Source organism: Coregonus clupeaformis, chromosome 21 (assembly GCF_020615455.1).
Source record: "Coregonus clupeaformis isolate EN_2021a chromosome 21, ASM2061545v1, whole genome shotgun sequence".
NCBI classification, from domain to species: Eukaryota; Metazoa; Chordata; class Actinopteri; order Salmoniformes; family Salmonidae; genus Coregonus; species Coregonus clupeaformis.
This window is the reverse complement of record NC_059212.1, coordinates 54620964-54644358: the sequence shown is the minus strand read 5'-3', so window position 1 is coordinate 54644358 and position 23395 is coordinate 54620964. Positions and strand designations below refer to the sequence as shown.

At 43.3% G+C, this 23395-nt stretch overlaps 1 protein-coding gene across 2 annotated transcripts in view; it reads left to right on the top strand.

Annotated features, from left to right (window-relative positions):
- The window catches only part of LOC121535439 (myelin protein P0), a 21990-nt gene extending 766 nt beyond the window's left edge, over positions 1 to 21224 (top strand). The window contains exons 2-6 of one of the 2 annotated variants that reach the window (XM_041842511.1): positions 2939 to 3105; positions 4413 to 4626; positions 6657 to 6786; positions 8617 to 8665; positions 19938 to 21224. In XM_041842511.1, coding sequence (XP_041698445.1) covers positions 2939 to 3105; positions 4413 to 4626; positions 6657 to 6786; positions 8617 to 8665; positions 19938 to 19940 — 563 coding nt within the window. In that variant the 3' untranslated portion in view covers positions 19941 to 21224. Of the gene's footprint in view, positions 1 to 2938; positions 3106 to 4412; positions 4627 to 6656; positions 6787 to 8616; positions 8666 to 16494; positions 18932 to 19937 lie in introns of those variants that run through there. The other variant, XM_041842510.2, reaches the window with a different exon arrangement.
- Positions 21225 to 23395: the final 2171 nt, after the last annotated feature.

The window sequence follows — 23395 nt, the reverse complement described above, 5'->3', positions numbered from 1 at the left end:
CATTTTTACACTTCAGCAGAGATCTATTTTCCTTCCCCCTGATTTTTACAGCTGTGATCTGCTGAGAGTTCCAGCCTGTGAACATTTTAAATGTGCATTTAAAAATATATATATATTTCAACATGATTTGTGTGTGAGTCAGTATCTTGAATCAAAAGGAATTCCTAATACCCCCAAATACTAGTGATAATAATTGATGATAGCAATGTTTGTAGATGTCATTACATTGGTGGTGTTTAATGTACTGTGGTACGTACTGCATTTACTATGGTAGTGTTATATTGATTTTATTGCAAATACAGAATTTACATTCATATTTCAAGGACACAACATAGATAAATAAGCTATTGATATTCATATTCTGTGGGTAGTTTTTGTTATGTTGCGCTTTTTAGTTAGTATCAATCAACTCCAATCCTTGTTGCCTGCCCTCACTACTCATGTTCATAGTGCATTGTGCCCTCACTACTCATGTTCATAGTGCATTGTGCCATCACTACTCATGTTCATAGTGCATTGTGCCATCACTACTCATGTTCATAGTGCATTGTGCCATCACTACTCATGTTCATAGTGCATTGTGCCATCACTACTCATGTTCATAGTGCATTGTGCCCTCATTACTCATGTTCATAGTGCATTGTGCCCTCACTACTCATGTTCATAGTGCATTGTGCCATCACTACTCATGTTCATAGTGCATTGTGCCATCACTACTCATGTTCATAGTGCATTGTGCCATCACTACTCATGTTCATAGTGCATTGTGCCCTCATTACTCATGTTCATAGTGCATTGTGCCCTCACTACTCATGTTCATAGTGCATTGTGCCCTCACTACTCATGTTCATAGTGCATTGTGCCCTCACTACTCATGTTCATAGTGCATTGTGCCATCACTACTCATGTTCATAGTGCATTGTGCCATCACTACTCATGTTCATAGTGCATTGTGCCATCACTACTCATGTTCATAGTGCATTGTGCCCTCACTACTCATGTTCATAGTGCATTGTGCCCTCATTACTCATGTTCATAGTGCATTGTGCCCTCACTACTCATGTTCATAGTGCATTGTGCCCTCACTACTCATGTTCATAGTGCATTGTGCCCTCACTACTCATGTTCATAGTGCATTGTGCCATCACTACTCATGTTCATAGTGCATTGTGCCATCACTACTCATGTTCATAGTGCATTGTGCCATCACTACTCATGTTCATAGTGCATTGTGCCATCACTACTCATGTTCATAGTGCATTGTGCCCTCACTACTCATGTTCATAGTGCATTGTGCCCTCACTACTCATGTTCATAGTGCATTGTGCCATCACTACTCATGTTCATAGTGCATTGTGCCATCACTACTCATGTTCATAGTGCATTGTGCCATCACTACTCATGTTCATAGTGCATTGTGCCCTCACTACTCATGTTCATAGTGCATTGTGCCATCACTAATCATGTTCATAGTGCATTGTGCCATCGCTACTCATGTTCATAGTGCATTGTGCCATCACTACTCATGTTCATAGTGCATTGTGCCATCACTACTCATGTTCATAGTGCATTGTGCCCTCACTACTCATGTTCATAGTGCATTGTGCCCTCACTACTCATGTTCATAGTGCATTGTGCCATCACTACTCATGTTCATAGTGCATTGTGCCATCACTACTCATGTTCATAGTGCATTGTGCCCTCACTACTCATGTTCATAATGCATTGTGCCATCACTACTCATGTTCACAGTGCATTGTGCCATCACTACTCATGTTCATAGTGCATTGTGCCATCACTACTCATGTTCATAGTGCATTGTGCCCTCACTACTCATGTTCATAGTGCATTGTGCCCTCACTACTCATGTTCATAGTGCATTGTGCCATCACTACTCATGTTCATAGTGCATTGTGCCATCACTACTCATGTTCATAGTGCATTGTGCCCTCACTACTCATGTTCATAGTGCATTGTGCCATCACTACTCATGTTCATAGTGCATTGTGCCCTCACTACTCATGTTCATAGTGCATTGTGCCCTCACTACTCATGTTCATAGTGCATTGTGCCATCACTACTCATGTTCATAGTGCATTGTGCCATCACTACTCATGTTCATAGTGCATTGTGCCATCACTACTCATGTTCATAGTGCATTGTGCCATCACTACTCATGTTCATAGTGCATTGTGCCATCACTACTCATGTTCATAGTGCATTGTGCCATCACTACTCATGTTCATAGTGCATTGTGCCATCACTACTCATGTTCATAGTGCATTGTGCCATCACTACTCATGTTCATAGTGCATTGTGCCATCACTACTCATGTTCATAGTGCATTGTGCCATCACTACTCATGTTCATAGTGCATTGTGCCATCACTACTCATGTTCATAGTGCATTGTGCCATCACTACTCATGTTCATAGTGCATTGTGCCCTTGGATAAACAGTGATTGTGGGTGTATGGATTTCTGAAGTGTATATAAAAACGTTGAAAATAACTTGTCTAGTCCACTAGATCAACTTGTCTGTCTTTTCAAAGTAAATTAAATGGTACATCCACAGCACACTAGTTTTGAAGATTGTGTGGGTTTATTGATGTGAATACAACGGGATAGAACGATAGACTCGACAATAGTCTGGAGGGATAGTCTTGAAAAGCGCCTTGCAACTAAAAAACATTCTCCACCATCTTGTCTGTTTTTATAGTATGTCCTTTTATATTCCCAGAAAAAAAGTTTTGAACCGTGCAGTGCTGATCTTTCGTGTTTATATTTTTTTATTGAAAACACCATAAAAATGAACAATGGTGGAAACATACACACATAAGGAGAATGGTAGGATGTTATTTCTGAGGTAACAAATGGTAATGTGAAAAGATGTTGTTATGAACCACATGAGTGCTCATCTTTCTCCTTTATCCCCTATAGTGCCCCAGCAGTCGGAGGCCATCGTCATCTACACGGGCTGGGAGCGTCACGCCCTGGTGGGGTCAGACATCCGTCTGTCCTGCTCCTTCTTCTCCTGGCGCTGGACCTCCGATGACGTCACCTTCTCCTGGAGCTACCGGGCAGATGGAGCCAGGGACAGCATCTCTGTATATAACCACCTCTTCTCTATCACTCTATTATCCTCCTCTATCCTCCTCTATCACTCCATTATCCTCCTCTAACCTCCTCTACCACTCCATTATCCTCATCTATCCTCATCTATCACTCCATTATCCTCCTATATCCTCCTCTATCACTCCATTATCCACCTATATCACTCCATTATCCTCCTCTATCACTCCATTATCCTCATATATCACCAAATTATCCTCATCTACCACTCCATTATCCTACTATATCACTCCATTATCCTCCTCTATCCTCCTTTATCACTCAATTATCCTCCTCTATCACTCTATTATCATACTCTATCACTCTATTATCATCCTCTATCATTCCATTATCCTCCTCTATCCTTCTATTATCCTCCTCTATCCTCCTATATACTCTATACTCTATCCTATAATGGAGTTATATATCCTCCTATATAACTCCATTATCCTCCTCTATCCTCCTTTATCACTCCATGTCCTCCTCTATCTTCCTCTATCCTCCTTTATCACTCCATTATCCCCCTCTATCTTCCTTTATCACTCCATTATCCTCCTCTATCCTCCTTTATCACGCCGTCCTCATCTCCTTCTCATTCCCCTCATCTCCTTTCCTCCTCTATGGCCGGGTCCCAAATGACAAATTCCCTATATAGGGCACTACTTTTGACTAGGGCCCTGGTCAAAAGTAGTGCACTATATAGTGTGTGTGCCAAATGGCACCCTAGTCTCTATATGGGTCCTGGTCAAAAGTAGTGCACTAAATAGGGAATAGGGTGCTATTTGGGATGCACCCTTTCACTACGTTCTCATCTCCTCCTCACTGCCGTCATCTCACCTGGTGCCAGCTCTTTCCTTTCAGTCTCTCTCACCTTATCTGATTGTTTCCATGTTATTATGTCTCTATCCTCATTGTGCTTTGCTCTCCATGGTTCCCAATCTCCCCCCTCTTATCCCCCCCCTGTCTCTCTCCTTCTCTCCTCCTCCTTCATCCACCTCTCTTTCCTCCCTCCCTCCCTCTGAAATGATATCACTCCGTTACGTTTCTACTCCTCTTCAAAACAGTTGTTGAGATTCATATAATTGACGTAACTTACAAGCCACTTCTTTCAACACATTTCACATTTCACGTCACATACTGTATGGGCTGGTCTAAAACGGCACCCTAGTATTCCCTACTTTTGACCATGACCCATATAAAAGTAGTTCACTACATAGGGAATAGGGTGCCATTTTGGATGTAACCTTAGCCTAAATGTAAAAGCAGACAAGAAACTGAATCCCTTCCCCATTCCGTGCTCCAGGTCTTCCACTACACTGGTGGAGCCCCTTATGTGGACAACAAGGGACCCTTCAGAGACAGGCTGGAGTTTGTGGGGAACCCTGGTCGCCGGGATGGATCCATCCTGCTCAAGAACCTGGACTACGGAGACAACGGCACCTTCACCTGTGACGCCAAGAACCCCCCTGACATAGTGGGACGCACCTCCAGTGTCAGACTCCTGGTCTTTGACAAGGGTGAGAGCATAGAATGACTAGCCTGGGGACCAGTCTGTTTGTCACACTCCATGCTTGGCATGACAAGTAGTGGCAAAGGAGTGGCATGATGGAACAAACAGATCTGGGACCAGGCTAAATCAGACTGTACAGTCGTGGCCAAAGGTTTTGAGAATGACACAAATATTAATTTTCACAAAGTCTGCTGCCTCAGTTTTTATGATGGCAATTTGCATGTACTCCAGAATGTTATGAAGAGTGATCAGATGAATTGCAATTAATTGCAAAGTCCCTCTTTGCCATGAAAATGAACTTAATCCCCCAAAAAGATTTACACTGCATTTCAGCCCTGCTGCAAAAGGACCAGCTGCCATCATGTCAGTGATTCTCTCGTTAACACAGGTGAGAGTGTTGACGAGGACAAGGCTGAGATCACTCTGTCATGCTGATTGAGTTAGAATAACAGACTGGAAGCTTTAAAAGGAGGGTGGTGCTTGAAATCATTGTTCTTCATCTGTTAACCATGGTTACCTGCAAGGAAACATGTGCCGTCATCATTGCTTTGCACAAAAAGGGCTTCACAGGCAAGTATATTGCTGCTAGTAAGATTGCACCTAAATCAACCATTTATCGGATCATCAAGAACTTCAAGGAGAGAGGTTCAATTGTTGTGAAGAAGGCTTCAGGGCACCCAAGAAAGGCCAGCAAGCCCCAGGACCGTCTCCTAAAGTTGATTCAGCTGTGGGATCAGGGCACCACCAGTGCAGAGCTTGCTCAGGAATGGCAGCAGGCAGGTGTGAGTGCATCTGCACGCACAGTGAGGCGAAGACTTTTGGAGGATGGCCTGGTGTCAAGAAGGGCAGCGAGGAAGCCACTTCTCTCCAGGAAAAACATCAGGGACAGACTGATATTCTGCAAAGGGTACAGGGATTGGACTGCTGAGGACTGGGGTAAAGTCATTTTCTCTGATGAATCCCCTTTCCGATTGTTTGGGGCATCCGGAAAAAAACTTGTCCGGAGAAGACAAGGTGAGCGCTACCATCAGTCCTGTGTCATGCCAACAGTAAAGCATCCTGAGACCATTCATGTGTGGGGTTGCTTCTCAGCCAACGGATTGGGCTCACTCACAATTTTGCCTAAAAACACAGTCATGAATAAAGAATGGTAACAACACATCCTCAGAGAGCAACTTCTCCCAACAATCCAAGAACAGTTGGTGATGAACAATGCCTTTTCCAGCATGATGGAGCACCTTGCCATAAGGCAAAAGTGATAACTAAGTGGCTCGGGGAACAAAACATCGACATTCTGGGTCAATGGTCAGGAAACTCCCCAGACCTTAATCCCATTGAGAACTTGTGGTCAATCCTCAAGAGGCGGGTGGACAAACAAAAACCCACAAATTCTGACAAACTCCAAGCATTGATTATGCAAGAATTGGCTGCCATCAGTCAGGATGTGGCCCAGAAGTTAATTGACAGCATGCCAGGGCGGATTGCAGAGGTCTTGAAAAAGAAGGGTCAACACTGCAAATATTGACTCTTTGCATAAACGTAATGTAATTGTCAATAAAAGCCTTTGACACTTATGGAATGCTTGTAATTATACTTCAGTATACCATAGTAACATCGGACAAAAATATCTAAAAACACTGAAGCAGCAAATTTTGTGAAGACCAATACTTGTGTCATTCTCAAAACTTTTGACCATAACTGTACACACAAGCAAGCCCTTCTTTGTGCTAATAGGTTGTTTAATGTCAGTCATCCAGAAGACTGGTTCTTTGCTTTGCTTTCTCTTCCTCGTATTTCTCCATTCTCTCCATCCCTCTCTCTTTTCATAATAATAATAATAATAAATAATAATAATATGCCATTTAGCAGACGCTTTTATCCAAAGCGACTTACAGTCATGCGTGCATACATTTTCTTTATTTCTTTGTTTCTCTCTCTCTCACTCTCTCTCTCTTTCTCTCTCAACCCCATCTTTCTCCACTCCCCCCACCCCACCCCACACCCACACCCACACCCCCTTTCCCTTCACTCTCTCAGTTCCCATCCAGGCCGGAGTGATCACAGGGGCCATCATCGGTGCGGTGCTGGGTCTCCTGGTGCTCATCGTGGTCATCTACTATCTCATGAGGTTCCTGGTGGCCCGCAGAGTCTTCAACCTCAGTGTCAGGTCAGTGCCCCCTATGCCTGGGTCTGAAGCCCAAGCTTGAGCTCATTCCCTTGCCTGGACACCTGTATGGCTTGTCTGGCACTAGCTGGTATTTTTCTGATTTGATTGAACAGATAGAGAGAGAGGATGAAAGTGGAGAAAGTTAGGGACAGGTTGTGTTAAGGCTAGAGGCTGAGTCATTACCACTAGATGAGCCCTCTGCACATTAACTAAGATGAATTCTATTGACATTTTACAGTCTATCTACAGTGCTATGAAAAAAGTATTTGCCCCCTTTCTTAATTTTCTCTACTTTTGCATATTTGTGATACTGAATGTTATCAGATCTTCAACCTAAACCTAATATTAGATAAAGGGAACATAAGGTGAACAAATAACACAACAATTACATATTTATTTCATTTATTTCATAAACAAAGTTACACAACACCCAATTCGCCTCCCCTGTGTGAAAAAGTAATTGCCCCCTTACACTCAATAACTGGTTGTGCCACCTTTAGCTGCAATGACTCCAACCAAATGCTTCCTGTAGTTGTTGATCAGTCTCTCACGTCAATGTGGAGGAATTTTGGCCCACTCTTCCATTCAGAACTGCTTTAACTCAGTGACGTGTGGATTTTCAAGCATGAACTGCTCGTTTCAAGTCATGCCACAACATCTCAATTGGGATTAGGTCTGGACTTTGATTAGGCCATCCCAAAACTTCCAATTTGTTGCTTTTTAGCAATTTTCATGTAGACTTGATTGTGTGTTTTGGATTATTGTCTTGCTGCTTGACCCAGCTGCGCTTCAGCTTCAGCTCACAGACGGATGGTCTGACATTCTCCTGTATAATTCTCTGATACAGAGCAGAATTCATGGTTCATTCTATTAAGGCAGTCGTCCAGATCCTGAGGCAGCAAAGCACCCCCAAACCATCACACCACCACCACCATGCTTGACCTTTGGTATGATGTTCTTACTGTGGAATGCTGAGTTTGGTTTTAGCCAGGCATTACTGGAACCATGTCGTCCAAAAAGTTATACTTTTGAATAATCTGTCCATAGAACGTTCTTCCAAGAGTCTTGATAATCATCCAGGTGCTTTTTGGCAAACTTGAGTCAACTTTTTGGACGAGATGGGTCCCATTATGCCTGGCGAAAACCAAACACTGCATTCCACAGTAAGAACATCATACCAAAGGTCAAGCATGGTAGTGGTGGTGTGATGGTTTGGGGATGCTTTGCTGCCTCAGGATCTGGACGACTTGCCTTAAAAGGAACCATGAATTCTGCTCTGTATCAGAGAATTATACAGGAGAATGTCAGACCATCCGTCTGTGAGCTGAAGCTGAAGCGCATCTAGGTCATGCAGCAGGACAATGATCCAAAACACACAATCAAGTCTACATGAAAATTGCTAAAAAGCAACACATTTGAAGTTTTGGAATGGCAAAGTCCAGACCTCATCCCAATTGAGATGTTGTGGCAGGACTTGAAACTAGCAGTTCATGCTTGAAAACCCACAAGTCACTGAGTTAAAGCAGTTCTGTATGGAAGAGTGGGCCAAAATTCCTCCACATCGGCACAACCAGTTATTGAGTGTAAGGGGGCAATTACTTTTTCAGTATCACAAATGTGCAAAAGTAGAGAAAATTAGAAAGGGGGCAAATACTTTTTCATAGCACTGTATGTCGCTGTGTCTCCAAACCTAGCTGGAGAAACAGTGCTGTGTTCTTTGTGATAGCTACAAGGCAGCACTATACTGTTACAGTAACAGTACATCCCTTTGACCACCGGAGGAAGAGGTTCTACTTCCTCCCTAACTTTGATCTCGTTTGTTTCCTCCAGCAAACATGGAAAGAAAGGGAAGGGTAAAGAGGGATCACAGCAGAGACAGGCAAGTCCTCTCAGCTCTCTACTACTACACAACGACAGCTTCTCACTACTACTACACAACGACAGCTTCTCTCTACTACTACACAACGACAGCTTCTCTCTACTACTACACAACGACAGCTTCTCACTACTACTACTACACAACGACAGCTTCTCTCTACTACTACACAACGACAGCTTCTCACTACTACTACTACACAACGACAGCTTCTCACTACTACTACACAACGACAGCTTCTCACTACTACTACTACACAACGACAGCTTCTCTCTACTACTACTACTACACAACGACAGCTTCTCACTACTACTACACAACGACAGCTTCTCACTACTACTACTACACAACGACAGCTTCTCTCTACTACTACACAACGACAGCTTCTCACTACTACTACTACACAACGACAGCTTCTCACTACTACTACACAACGACAGCTTCTCACTACTACTACTACACAACGACAGCTTCTCACTACTACTACACAACGACAGCTTCTCACTACTACTACACAATGACAGCTTCTCACTACTACTACACAACGACAGCTTCTCACTACTACTACACAACGACAGCTTCTCACTACTACTACACAACGACAGCTTCTCACTACTACTACACAACAACAGCTTCTCTCTAGTACTACACAACGACAGCTTCTCACTACTACTACACAACGACAGCTTCTCACTACTCCTACACAACGACAGCTTCTCACTACTACTACACAACGACAGCTTCTCACTACTACTACTACACAACGACAGCTTCTCACTACTACTACACAACGACAGCTTCTCTCTACTACTACACAACGACAGCTTCTCTCTACTACTACACAACGACAGCTTCTCACTACTACTACACAACGACAGCTTCTCACTACTACTACTACACAACGACAGCTTCTCACTACTACTACTACACAACGACAGCTTCTCACTACTACTACACAACGACAGCTTCTCTCTACTACTACACAACGACAGCTTCTCTCTACTACTACACAACGACAGCTTCTCACTACTACTACTACACAACGACAGCTTCTCACTACTACTACACAATGACAGCTTCTCACTACTACTACACAACGACAGCTTCTCACTACTACTACACAACGACAGCTTCTCACTACTACTACACAACGACAGCTTCTCACTACTACTACACAACAACAGCTTCTCTCTAGTACTACACAACGACAGCTTCTCACTACTACTACACAACGACAGCTTCTCACTACTCCTACACAACGACAGCTTCTCTCTACTACTACACAACGACAGCTTCTCACTACTACTACACAACGACAGCTTCTCACTACTACTACACAACGACAGCTTCTCACTACTACTACACAACGACAGCTTCTCACTACTACTACTACACAACGACAGCTTCTCACTACTACTACTACACAACGACAGCCTCTCTCTACACACAGTCCCAGAACCACACTGCAGCACATAATTGTTAGTAAGACTACCACTGAGCCAGAACTCTTCCATCCAGAATCAACATCAAAGGAATATTACATTATTGCACCACCAAAGCAAACCCATGTAATAGTCCTCCCCTGCTACTAAATGGAAGAGTCATCAGTGTTGGAAAGCGTTAAATCCACAGTCAGTCGCCCAAACACTCGAACTAAAGTACCGCCCCTCCCCTCTCTTATTTCCTCCCCCTCTTCATTTTAAACCTCCTCAAAGGCCAAACAAACACAATGGGTAAACAGCCTTAAGGCAGTATAACAATAATACAGAACAGCAGCACCACTGTGAAATGGCTGCAGCAAGGTCCTGGTGTACAGTCATTCAACTCCCTGTGAATGGAACTGATTTGCTCTCAGTGGGAGAGGAAGGAGAAAAAGTGGGGTGATTCTGCTTCCTGTGAGTCAAATGAAAATCACTGGCCCATTATTGGCTCACAGTTATCCCAAATTACACTGAGTCACGGAGTCACACTGCGGATAAGTGCAGGGCTTGGGGATGGATAGCTCTTAGGCCGCGTCCCAAAATGGCACCCTATTCCCTATACAGTGCACTACTTTTGACCAGAGTAGTGCACTATATAGGGAATAGGGTGCCATTTGGGACATGGCCTTAGTGTTGGATTAATAAAACACTCATTATTTATTGTGTGCTTTTGGGATTACCAGGGCGAATCAAGTTTTATTGTTTTATGAGAGAGAGAGATTTCTTGTTAAATAGAATGATGATGTATGACATGCTGCTAAATGACCAAGTCCTGTTATTCCATCCTATCAATCAATTCAACTCTGTCTAAAAATGAAATAAACTAAGACATCTTAATGGAAGTAGTCAAGGGACTTGGGTTGCAAAATTCCGGTAACTTGGAAAAAAAATCCAGGTTTCCCTGAACCAGGAATTTCGGGGAAAACCTGGACATTTTGGGAATTGTTACAGAATTATACAACCCTATCAGGGAATGTGTGGCGTGTAGTTACTTTCTTACAGCATTGTTCAGGAACATACATGTACAAGCAAGTATGCAGCTAGCGTATATACCGTAGCACTGGGTCATGGGCTTGTTCAGGAACATACATGTACAAGCAAGTATGCAGCTAGCGTATATACCGTAGCACTGGGTCATGGGCTTGTTCAGGAACATACATGTACAAGCAAGTATGCAGCTAGCGTATATACCGTAGCACTGGGTCATGGGCTTGTTCAGGAACATACATGTACAAGCAAGTATGCAGCTAGCGTATATACCGTAGCACTGGGTCATGGGCTTGCGGCTGGAGGTCAGTACAGTATCAGTGGTTAGAGTCAGGGTTTGCGTCTGTCTACCGCAGCACCAGAGTGCACTCTAATTCTCATCTCCACACAGCTCACTGGCTGAGTCCCAAATGGAATCCTATTCCCTATATCAGGGGGTAGGCAACTAGATTCAGCTGAGGGCTGATTTTTGTTGGAACGGATGGTCGTGGGGCCTGAACCTAATTATAACAATTTGTACAGTCCCCCTGTAGCTCAGTTGGTAGAGCATGGCGCTTGCAACGCCAGGGTTGTGGGTTCGTTTCCCACGGGGGGGGCCAGTGTGAAAAAATGTATGCACTCACTAACTGTAAGTCGCTCTGGATAACAGGTGTCTGCTAAATGACTAAAATGTAAATGTAAAATGTACACTGCAAATTGACCACAACTAAGCCCAGAAATAGATTGTATTTGAAAATAACAAAAATGTCATACCTTGATTACATTGAGACACGATCACATATCTCTTTTATTAATTTTTTATCTGTGGGAATACTTGGGAATATATTTCCTACATTAAACTAGTAATTTGGGACACACATTCTGGTATTTGGGACGCACACACTGTCACATGACTGACAGTCAGGTTGAGTTGCAGTCAGTCACACCGAGGTTCAGCCCGGAGGTTGGCTGCATGAATGAATAATAAAACACAAAGCCAAAGGTTTCTGAAATTCATAAACACTTGCAGTCTCCCCATGTGTGATTCACTTCTCCTCACTATGGCTGCTCTCTTTTAAACCTATAGTATGTTAACACGTTTACAGGTTAAACCTACAGTATGTTAACACGTTTACAGGCTAAACCTACAGTATGTTAACACGTTTACAGGCTAAACCTACGGTATGTTAACACGTTTACAGGCTAAACCTACAGTATGTTAACACGTTTACAGGCTAAACCTACGGTATGTTAACACGTTTACAGGCTAAACCTACAGTATGTTAACACGTTTACAGGCTAAACCTACAGTATGTTAACACGTTTACAGGTTAAACCTACAGTATGTTAACACGTTTACAGGTTAAACCTACTAACACGTTTACAGGTTAAACCTACAGTATGTTAACACGTTTACAGGTTAAACCTACTAACACGTTTACAGGTTAAACCTACAGTATGTTAACACGTTTACAGGTTAAACCTACAGTATGTTAACACGTTTACAGGTTAAACCTACAGTATGTAAACATGTTTACAGGTTAAACCTACAGTATGTAAACACGTTTACAGGTTAAACCTACAGTATGTTAACACGTTTACAGGCTAAACCTACAGTATGTTAACACGTTTACAGGCTAAACCTACAGTATGTTAACACGTTTACAGGCTAAACCTACAGTATGTTAACACGTTTACAGGCTAAACCTACAGTATGTTAACACGTTTACAGGCTAAACCTACAGTATGTTAACACGTTTACAGGTTAAACCTACAGTATGTTAACACGTTTACAGGCTAAACCTACAGTATGTTAACACGTTTACAGGCTAAACCTACAGTATGTTAACACGTTTACAGGCTAAACCTATAGTATGTTAACACGTTTACAGGTTAAACCTACGGTATGTAAACATGTTTACAGGGTTTTCATATATAGGGTTTAATTACACTCTAAAACAGACCTTATCTACGTCCCAAATTGCATCATGTGCACTATACAGTATAGGGAATAGGGTGCCATTTGGGACATAAACAGGGTTTTCATATACGGTATAGTTACAGTCGTAAAACGTGCTGTTTCATCAAAGCGGCCTTATTTAGTGTTTTACGCTGACTCACCACAATCTGTATCAGCCACTGCATCTTCATTATTTCAGTTAGCTGGGCTTGCACAACAAAACTGCGTCCCAAATGGCACCCTATTCCCTATATAATGCACTGCTTTTGACCAGAGTCATATGGGGTGTATTTTATTTATGTTATTTTACCTTTATTTTAGGAGGGAGTCACCATTATATGGTGCCATTCAAAAGTAGTGCACTATATAGGGAATAGGGTGCCATTTGGGACGCAAACAACGTGTGGCTTCTTCATTCACCATTACACCATTACTGAGGGTGGGAGGGAGGGAGGGAGGGAGGGAGGGAGGGAGGGAGGGAGGGAGGGAGAGGGAACAGCTAGTAGCTGACTTCCCTGGAGGCTGAAGCAGCAGCATCCTCACACAATCAGGCTGTACAGGAATGATAATACAGTGCACTTAATATTAATCCCAGCTAACGCACCATCCCCACCCATTCTCTCCCTCCGTCCCTCCACTCCTTCCTCTCACTCACTCACTCACTCACTCACTCATTCACATTCCCTTTATCCAGTCACTGTCTCCCCCTTTCTTTTCAGTCACACCTTCTTTCTTGTCCTCTCTCCTTCTCCTGTCTGCCTATCTTTGTCTCTTCCCCCCAGATGGCCGAGAGAAGCCCCTGTCTTTCTTTCTTTCTTTCTTTCTTTCCTTTTCTTGCTCTGTCTCTTTCTCCACAGGTGACCGGTCAGTCATTAGCGTTTGAATCAGTTTCTGTTTATCTGATCCATCCTCTAATCTATCTCTACCTCTCTACCTCTCTACCCATCTCTACCTGTCTCTCTACCTGTCTCTACCTCTCTACCTGTCTCTCTACCTGTCTCTCTACCTGTCTCTCTACCTGTCTCTCTACCTCTCTACCTGTCTCTCTACCTGTCTCTCTACCCATCTCTACCCGTCTCTCTACCTGTCTCTAACTCTCTACCTGTCTCTCTACTTGTCTCTCTACCTGTCTCTACCTGTCTCTCTACCTGTCTCTCTACTTGTCTCTCTACCCATCTCTACCTGTCTCTCTACCTGTCTCTCTACCTGTCTCTACCTCTCTACCTGTCTCTCTACTTGTCTCTCTACCTGTCTCTACCTCTCTACCTGTCTCTCTACCTGTCTCTACCTCTCTACCTGTCTCTCTACCTGTCTCTCTACCTGTCTCTACCTCTCTACCTGTCTCTACCTGTCTCTACCTGTCTCTCTACCCATCTCTACCTGTCTCTACCTCTCTACCTGTCTCTCTACCCATCTCTACCTCTCTACCTGTCTCTCTACCCATCTCTACTTGTCTCTCTACCTGTCTCTACCTGTTTCTCTACCTGTCTCTACCTGTCTCTACCTGTCTCTACCTCTCTACCTGTCTCTCTACCTGTCTCTCTACCTCTCTACCTGTCTCTCTACCTGTCTCTCTACCTGTCTCTCTACCTGTCTCTTTACCCACCTCTATCTCTACATGTCTCTCTGTCTGTCAGTGAGATGTGTTAGTATTCAGGCAGGGACTTAGCTTAGCTCCTAAACCCCTCCCCAGTCACCTTCTGACTGATTTCCCTGGTTAAGTCCCAAATGGCACCCTATTACCTATGGGCCCTGGTCAAAAGTAGTGCACTGTATACTGCCCTACAAAGGCAAAACGCAGTAACTACGAATCAAAAATCTTTGATCTGTTGTAATGGCCAGGTATATTATCTGATGAATGTGGTATTTAGTTTCCTGACACAAGAACAAGCCAGTTGATCAGAATATATCGTGGAGTATCAGAAATCGCTGTCTGTCAAGACAGAAAAATACTTTGAAATCAGATTTTGCTTCTATTAGTGCAATATAGGGAATAGGGTGCCATTTGGGATGCAGTATCTGTCCATAGCCACTGTAGCTAGAACCATGTACTTGACCCTGTACCCTGTCTATAGCAGCCCAGTGTATATTTCTACTAGTGTTTATTTTTCAGTACAGTCATTAAATTAGATTGACCTTTCCTTTTCCTTTTCCATGACTCAGAGGCCACTTTCCTCCGCTGCGTTTTCCGTGCAGCCCATGGCTGAGTCCCAAATGGCACCCTATTCTTTTAACGGTGCACTACTTTTGACTATGGCCCATAGGGTTCTGGCCAAAAGCAGTGCACTATATAGGGAATAGGGTGCCATTTGGAACATACGCTCTGCCTTTACCCCTTGAGCTTCCTCTTACTTACAATGTACCCCTTTAAACGGTAGCCACTTGTGGGTGGCCTCTCTCTCTCTCCTGTACCCTTACCTTCCCAGCTCACTCCCTTGTTTTTAGCTGCAGTAGGATGAGGCTTTGCAGAAATAGGTTTTATGCCATCACTATCAAGGTCCATTCTATAGTGCTGATGAATGTGTTTGAGTGAGTGAAATGTTGCACGTGTGAATTGTGTTGATTGGTAAAAGTGACTGAAGCATAATGTGAGATGTGTAGCAGTCCTGTGTCAGATGTTGTATCTGCCCGTAGCAGTCCTGTCTCTAACTCATGGATGCATGTTCTGTCACCCCCTGCAGCCCTGGAGACCTCCCCCCGTCACTTGCCTACCCCTTACCTCCTAAATATGACTCTCTCTGTCTCTTTTCCTCCTAAATGTACCTCTCTGTCTTCTCTTCTCTGATGTAATTACCTCTCTGTCTTCTCTTCTCTGATGTAATTACCTCTCTTCTCTTCTCTGATGTAATTACCTCTCTGTCTTCTCTTCTCTGATGTAATTACCTCTCTTCTCTTCTCTGATGTAATTACCTCTCTGTCTTCTCTTCTCTGATGTAATTACCTCTCTTCTCTGATGTAATTACCTCTCTGTCTTCTCTTCTCTGATGTAATTACCTCTGTCTTCTCTTCTCTGATGTAATTACCTCTCATCTCTTCTCTGATGTAAATACCTCTCTGTCTTTTCTTATCTGATATAAATACCTCTCTTCTCTTCTCTTCTCTGATGTAAATACCTCTGTCTTCTCTTCTCTGATGTAAAAACCTACCTCTTACCTTCAATCCTAATCCATTTGTTTCCTCATTTTTAACACACCCATCGATCTCCCCCATGTCTCCCGTGCTAACACACCTATCTCTCCCCTCTCCCCCCTCTCTCCTCCCTCTCCCCCTCCCCCCCCTCCCCTCTCTCCTCTCTCCTCCCTCTCTCCCTCCCTCTCCCCCTCTCCCCCTCCCCCTCTCTCCCCCTTCTCCCCCTTCTCCCCCACACTCCTCCTTTCCTCCTGAAGTGACTCCTCTCCTCCCCTCTTCCCTCCTCCTCTCCACAGGTCCCAGTTCTCTCCATCGGGGACCCATCCAAGCTGAAGGCCACCGTCTCAGAAAAGAAGAAGCAGGAGTCACGCAAGGATAAGAAATAGGATACGGGGAGCAGAGAGCTAGAGTCCCAACACACAGCCCAGCCCAAAGCATTGAGACAGCCAGAGAGAGCAGGAACAGGGGGAGGGGACTCACCCAAGGGGGCCGGGCCTGGTAGGGTGCTGATGACCATTGAGCTGGAGCTCTCCAAGGGGGACAAAGAGGGAGGGAGTGGGTCCGCCTCAGCCAAAGCAGCCAGTTTCCTGTCCCTGTCGCAGCTCACCAAAAAACTGACCCTGAAATAAGTGAATGAAACAGACAGGGGTTTTAAATGGAGGAGTGTCCGAATCATACTGGAGAGCGAGGCAGAGGAGGATCTTAGAGCGGCAGTCCTAATGAACTAAAAGGCTGCCTCCCAAATGGTACCCTATTCCCTATGGGCCCTGGTCAAAAGCAGTGCACTAAATAGGGAATAGGGTACCATTTGGGAGGCAGAGTAAGTCTGACTAGTACAGAATATTCCTTCCTACTAGATTTAAGCCTTTACAACTCAAGTGATCATCATTATGATCTTAATGCCACACTGGGTTGAACATAGACACAATAGTGATCCAAAAGTATGATAAGTCAATCAAAGCCCTCCATCTACTAACTGTTACTGTCAGGTCATGAAACATGCCTTCTGAACCACATCATCTGACTGCTGGTTGGATAAAAACATCTGAAAAGCTATTTACAAGTTTGTCTTTCATCCTGACATCTTAGATGTGATGCGAGGCATTATTTCTCTACCACATGTGTCCGACACACATCAGAGAGTCCTGGATACAGGGACAACCCAATATATTGTTTTTGTTTGCGTCTCAAATGGCACCTTATACCCAAAGTAGTGCACCATGGGCCCTGGTCAAAATGAGTGCACTGTGTAAGGAATAGGGTGCCATTTGGGATGCAGAGTTTGAGATGATCTGTCAAAGTCTGACGTCCCCCTCACACTGGCATTCCCATTTCCTTTTCCTCCTTTCCTCCTTTCAATGGGAGCCCTTTGTATTCAGCCTCTTCTCATATTCAGACTCTTCTCATATTCAGACTCTTCTCATATTCAGACTCTTCTCATATTCAGACTCTTCTCATATTCAGACTCTTCTCATATTCAGACTCTTCTCATATTCAGACTCTTCTCATATTCAGACTCTTCTCATATTCAGACTCTTCTCATATTCAGACTCTTCTCATATTCAGACTCTTCTCATATTCAGACTCTTCTCATATTCAGACTCTTCTCATATTCAGACTCTTCTCATATTCAGACTCTTCTCATATTCAGACTCTTCTCATTCAAACTGTAGAAGTGGTTTTAAAAACGTTTAATGCCCTCTCTTTCACATCCTCTCATTCTTATTTCTCTCTCTCTCTCTCTCTCTCTCTCTCTCTCTCTCTCTCTCTCTCTCTCTCGCTCTCTCTCTCATTTCCTCTCCCTATGTCTTTCTCTCCAATAGATTTTCTGAATCTTATTTCTCAAGGTCTTGACTTACCTTTCCACCTGACTGCTTCAGCTTCCATAGACCACACCCTTTTAGACCACACCCCCTTGGCCCTATCTCATTACCCCATGAAGCCCTATGAAAGAGTAGCCCTGTCAACCTCAGTGTCTCCTCTGCAGAACATACAACATATAACCCCTCCAGCTATAGGCATGCAGTTTAATATATGGACCCTGCTAATGTACAGATACTAATGACTTCAGGGCAGGGGTCAAATAGTTCCTGAAACTTCTATTCATGTTTCCTGCTGCTGGTTGCTTAGCTCAATCGCTCAATCAGATCAGATGAGAGTGGTGCGGAAAGAGAGTGAGTGCACCCTGCATTGACGAGTCAGACGAGTCAGAGAAATATGATTCCAAGCTCTTAGCTTGTGTCGATGGGTTCAACCCAAAGTTCATTTCATCTGGGTGATTCAATCCCTTCACATTTGAGCTAATGGAGGTCGTAGTTCTTCGCTGTGCTGTGCTGTGCTCTGCTGCTTGGCTGTCGGTGCATGCTGAAGGTTAGGTTATTCCTGGCTCCATAAGGGCGTATACAGGTTTACTGGAACAGCTGCAAAGCAGGAAAAGCCCTGTTTGTTTGTGTCTGAGAGTATATCCCGAATGGCATTCTATTCTCTCGGTTGTTGTGACCGAGTCCTTGAAATGACGTCACGTTGACAGCCAGTGGACATTATCAGGCCCTGACAACAAAGGGATACCAAAAAGTGATGCATCCTTCTGCTCTTCCTGGTTATTTTGGTCCCGTTAATCCCTCCTGCACGTGTCTCCCCCACTCAGATAACAATTTTAGCACTTGCTGGTAACTGGATCTCTCTCTCTCTCTCTCTCTCTCTCTCTCTCTCTCTCTCTCTCTCTCTCTCTCTCTCTCTCTCTTTATATATATATATATATATATATATATATATATATATATCTCACACAGACACTCTCTCTCTCTGTCCTTTAGTGACACTAAGCTATGTTTCCTCATAGACTACCCACTCTCCACTCTATACTTAAGCCTCTTCTATCTGTATAGATATAGGCCTGATCAGACCTCTTCTATCTGTATAGATATAGGCCTGATCAGACCTCTTCTATCTGTATAGATATAGGCCTGATCAGACCTCTTCTATCTGTATAGATATAGACTGTATCAGACCTCTTCTATCTGTATAGATATAGGCTGTATCAGACCTCTTCTATCTGTATAGATATAGGCCTAATCAGACCTCTTCTATCTGTATAGATATAGACTGTATCAGACCTCTTCTATCTGTATAGATATAGGCCTGATCAGACCTCTTCTATTTGTATAGATATAGGATGTATCAGACCTCTTCTATCTGTATAGATATAGGCCTGATCAGACCTCTTCTATCTGTATAGATATAGGCCTGATCAGACCTCTTCTATCTGTATAGATATAGGATGTATCAGACCTCTTCTATCTGTATAGATATAGGCCTGATCAGACCTCTTCTATCTGTATAGATATAGACTGTATCAGACCTCTTCTATCTGTATAGATATAGGCCTGATCAGACCTCTTCTATCTGTATAGATATAGGCCTGATCAGACCTCTTCTATCTGTATAGATATAGACTGTATCAGACCTCTTCTATCTGTATAGATATAGGCTGTATCAGACCTCTTCTATCTGTATAGATATAGGCCTGATCAGACCTCTTCTATCTGTATAGATATAGACTGTATCAGACCTCTTCTATCTGTATAGATATAGACTGTATCAGACCTCTTCTATCTGTATAGATATAGGCCTGATCAGACAAAGCCAGACCCCATCTCAAACAAACTCAGCAATTATTTATTTCTGTTTCTTCTTCTTCTTCCTCCTCCTCCTCCTTTTCCCTCTTTTTCAAACTCAGTGATGGACACCTCTCCTCTCCTCCACCCCCCTGATCACCAACGTCCCTCTCACTCACCCACCAATGCCACCCCTGCATGTTCATTCACCCACCATTTCTGCTGGTTGGAATGCCACGTCGCTGTCTTCTGCCCCCTATTGGCCAGGGATGGAAACTGGGCAGAATCATCCTCATTAGTTCTCATTGAAGACTTTAATCTAGCTATAGCTCTCTGCCGGTTACAAATGTGCGTGTTTTATGTGTCTGTGTGTCTAGTCAGACTGTCATGTCAAACAAAAGATGATTAAAAACTCTATGTATATATATATATATATATGTCACCCTAAAGTAAAGTAAATAGTTACACATTACATTTTACTTTACATGTGCACGAAAACACATGGAGAGCATGTTTTGTTTGAGAGAGGCAGAAATGTGATAGATCTTCTTATGTCATTTGATCACATTTCTGCCCTTGTATCTGGAGGGGGATTCTGTGGTGGCTTTTTTGGTGCATATTTTCCCGGGGGGAGCGGAAAATAAATCATTTTTCATTTAAGGTGTTTGCAAGCTGCATTGGGCTACAGGAGGCACTGCACCGTGAGGGGGATATTATGAGGAGGACAAGGCAGGTAAAGTTCAGATGTTGCCGGTGGTAATGTGATTGGAAAAAAAGAAGGTGGTTGCTGAGAGGAAGATACTTTGGAGAGAGACAGAGTTATCTTATGTGTTAAGCCAAGCCAAAGTCCACATGTATTGCTAAAGATATGGCCTCAGCTCTCTCTTTCAAGATCCTTACCCCTGAGCTTCTGATCTGAATGCTTGATAGGCTATGCAAGGTGGTTAGTGTAGCATTGAATGTGTTCTGTTCTTTTAACTGTGGTCATAGGGAGTGTGCTGGTCCAAAGCACACCACGGTTCATTAAGGCAATAGGAACTAGATAGTTCTGTTTACCCCAACGCTGTTTAACCAACTATCCATCATCAGATGGGATCAGTTCGAATGTTTCTTTCATTCCGCCACACAGACTCCTGATACAATACTATAAAACTGCATTAAAATGTATGTCTTCACACTGTTTTGTTGGATGTATTGTGTACTGCACTAGTTTAGGTTGTTAGATAACATTCCTTTCTTAGAAATTTCAAGCGTCTTACATTTGTTATGTTTTTTTTATTTTATGCTTGTAATTGAAGTGCACTAGTAATATAAATTCTACAGTCATGTAAAATGTGTTGTAACGGGAAGGTAAATAAAAAATTAAAGCATCAAAACGCATCTCGGTAATAAACTCAAATTAAAATGTATAGTGTTCTCCATTGTCTGTTCGAGTCAAATATATTATGACAAGCCATTGGAATCATCTACTTCAGGGATCGAGGTGGGGGGGGCCACAAAAAATCTGAGCGCGTCATGAGTGGCCGCAGTGGCTCCCGGGTCTGCATGCCAAGACATGCAGTAAGAGCCGGCCCTAGCCTTTTGGGGGCTCAAAGCAACATTTTGTTGGCCCCCCCCACCTTGCGAGCAAAACATTTTAGCCGCCCCCCATCTTGACAGTGGATAGAAAACATTTCAGTTTTAGATTTAATTTCCTGCAATTCTATACATTTTGCCATGGGGCCGTAGTGAAAATGTTGCAGTTTTAAAGCAAGTTTTCTGCAATTCTACACATTTTGCCATGGGGCGTAGTGAAAATGTTGCAGTTTTAAAGAAAGTTTTCTACAATTCTACACATTTTGCCATGGGGCGGGAGAAAATGTTGCAGTTTTCAAGCACACATTTTGCCATAGCGTGAAGAGAAATGTTTGCACACACATTTCTGCCCTCGTATATGGAGGGTGATACTGTGTTTTTTTTTGTTGGGGTGCATGTTGTCCAGGGGCGGAAAATAAATAGTTTTTCATTGAAGGTGTTTGCAAGCTGCATGGGGCTGGGGGAGATTATGAGGGGAGATTATTATATTAATATTAATATTATTATTATGAGGGGAGATTATGGGGAGGACAAGGGAGGTCAACTTCAAATGTTGCTGGTGGTAAGATGGTGTCACAATCGTTAGAGAGAGTGGACCAAGGCGCAGCGTTGCAGGCAAACATATTTATTTAAAGAGCGTAAACACTCGAACAAAACAACAAACAATACGTGCAGTCCTACGGTACAGACCAAAAGGAACAAACCAACTGGAACAAGATCCCACAACTATTGTGGGAAAACAGCCTCTATAAATATGGCTCCCAATCAGAGACAACCAGCAACAGCTGACACTCGTTGCCTCTGATTGGGAACCACTCTGGCCAACACAGAAATACAATACATAGAATATACACACCCTGGCTCAACATATAGAGTCCCAGAGCCAGGGTGTGACAGATGGTTGCTGGGAGGAAGATACTTTGGAGAGAGAGAGACTTATCTTGTGTTTAAGCCAAGCCAAAGTCCATATGTATCGCTAAAGATATGGCCTCAGCTCTCTCTTTTAAGGTTTTTACCCTGAGCTTCTGATCTGAATGCTTGATAGGCTATGCAAGGTGGTAAAAAATGTTTTTATTGTCACATACACCGGATAAGTACAGTGAAATGTGTTGTTTTACAGGATCAGCCATAGTAGTACGGCGCCCCTGGAGCAAATTAGGGTTAAGTGCCTTGCTCAAGGGCACCAACAGATTTTTCACCTTGTCAGCTCGGGTATTCGAACCAGCGACCTTTTGGTTACTGGTCCAATGCTCTAACTGCTAGGCTAATTTCCTGCAACTCGACACATTTTGCCGCAGGATGGAGAGAAATGTTTGGAGTTTTTAATATGATATCTGAGTGAGAGTGACTAACAAAATCAATGGGGGCCCTCCGGGTCGGTAATTCGACCATGATTACTACAAGTTTAGATAGCTGGCAGCTAGACTAATTTACCAATTTAAAACATTGTTAGCTGACATGGGCTAATTGAGTGACTGTCAGTGACTGACATAACAAGAGAGAAACTGCTGATGCACAACCACTTTTTGAAATGGCACCTTGTGTATTCCCTTATTCTAGTCTCCCGAGTGGCGCAGTGGTCTAAGGCACAGCATTTCAGTCCTAGCTGTGCCACTAGAGATCCTGGTTCGAATCCAGGCTCTGTCGTAGCCGGCCGTGACCCATCCTTGATCTACTTCTTATATTATACGGCAATGGATTTGAATAATGGGAGAAGGCCTAGTATAAGTACTTTTCTAATCTATTCCAATCCCTTTTTGGTGACAAGTAACTCAATATAATTGCCATGGAAGTCATAGTAGATTGGGGCGGCAGGTAGCTTAGTGGTTAAGAGCATTGTGCCAGTAACCGATAGGTCGCTGGTTCTAATCCCCAAGCCGACTAAGTGAAAAATCTGTCGATGTGCCCTTGAGCAAGGCACTTAACCCTAATTGCTCCTGTAAGTCGCTCTGGATAAGAGCGTCTGCTAAATGACCCCCCCCCAAAAAATTACATTAGAGATATC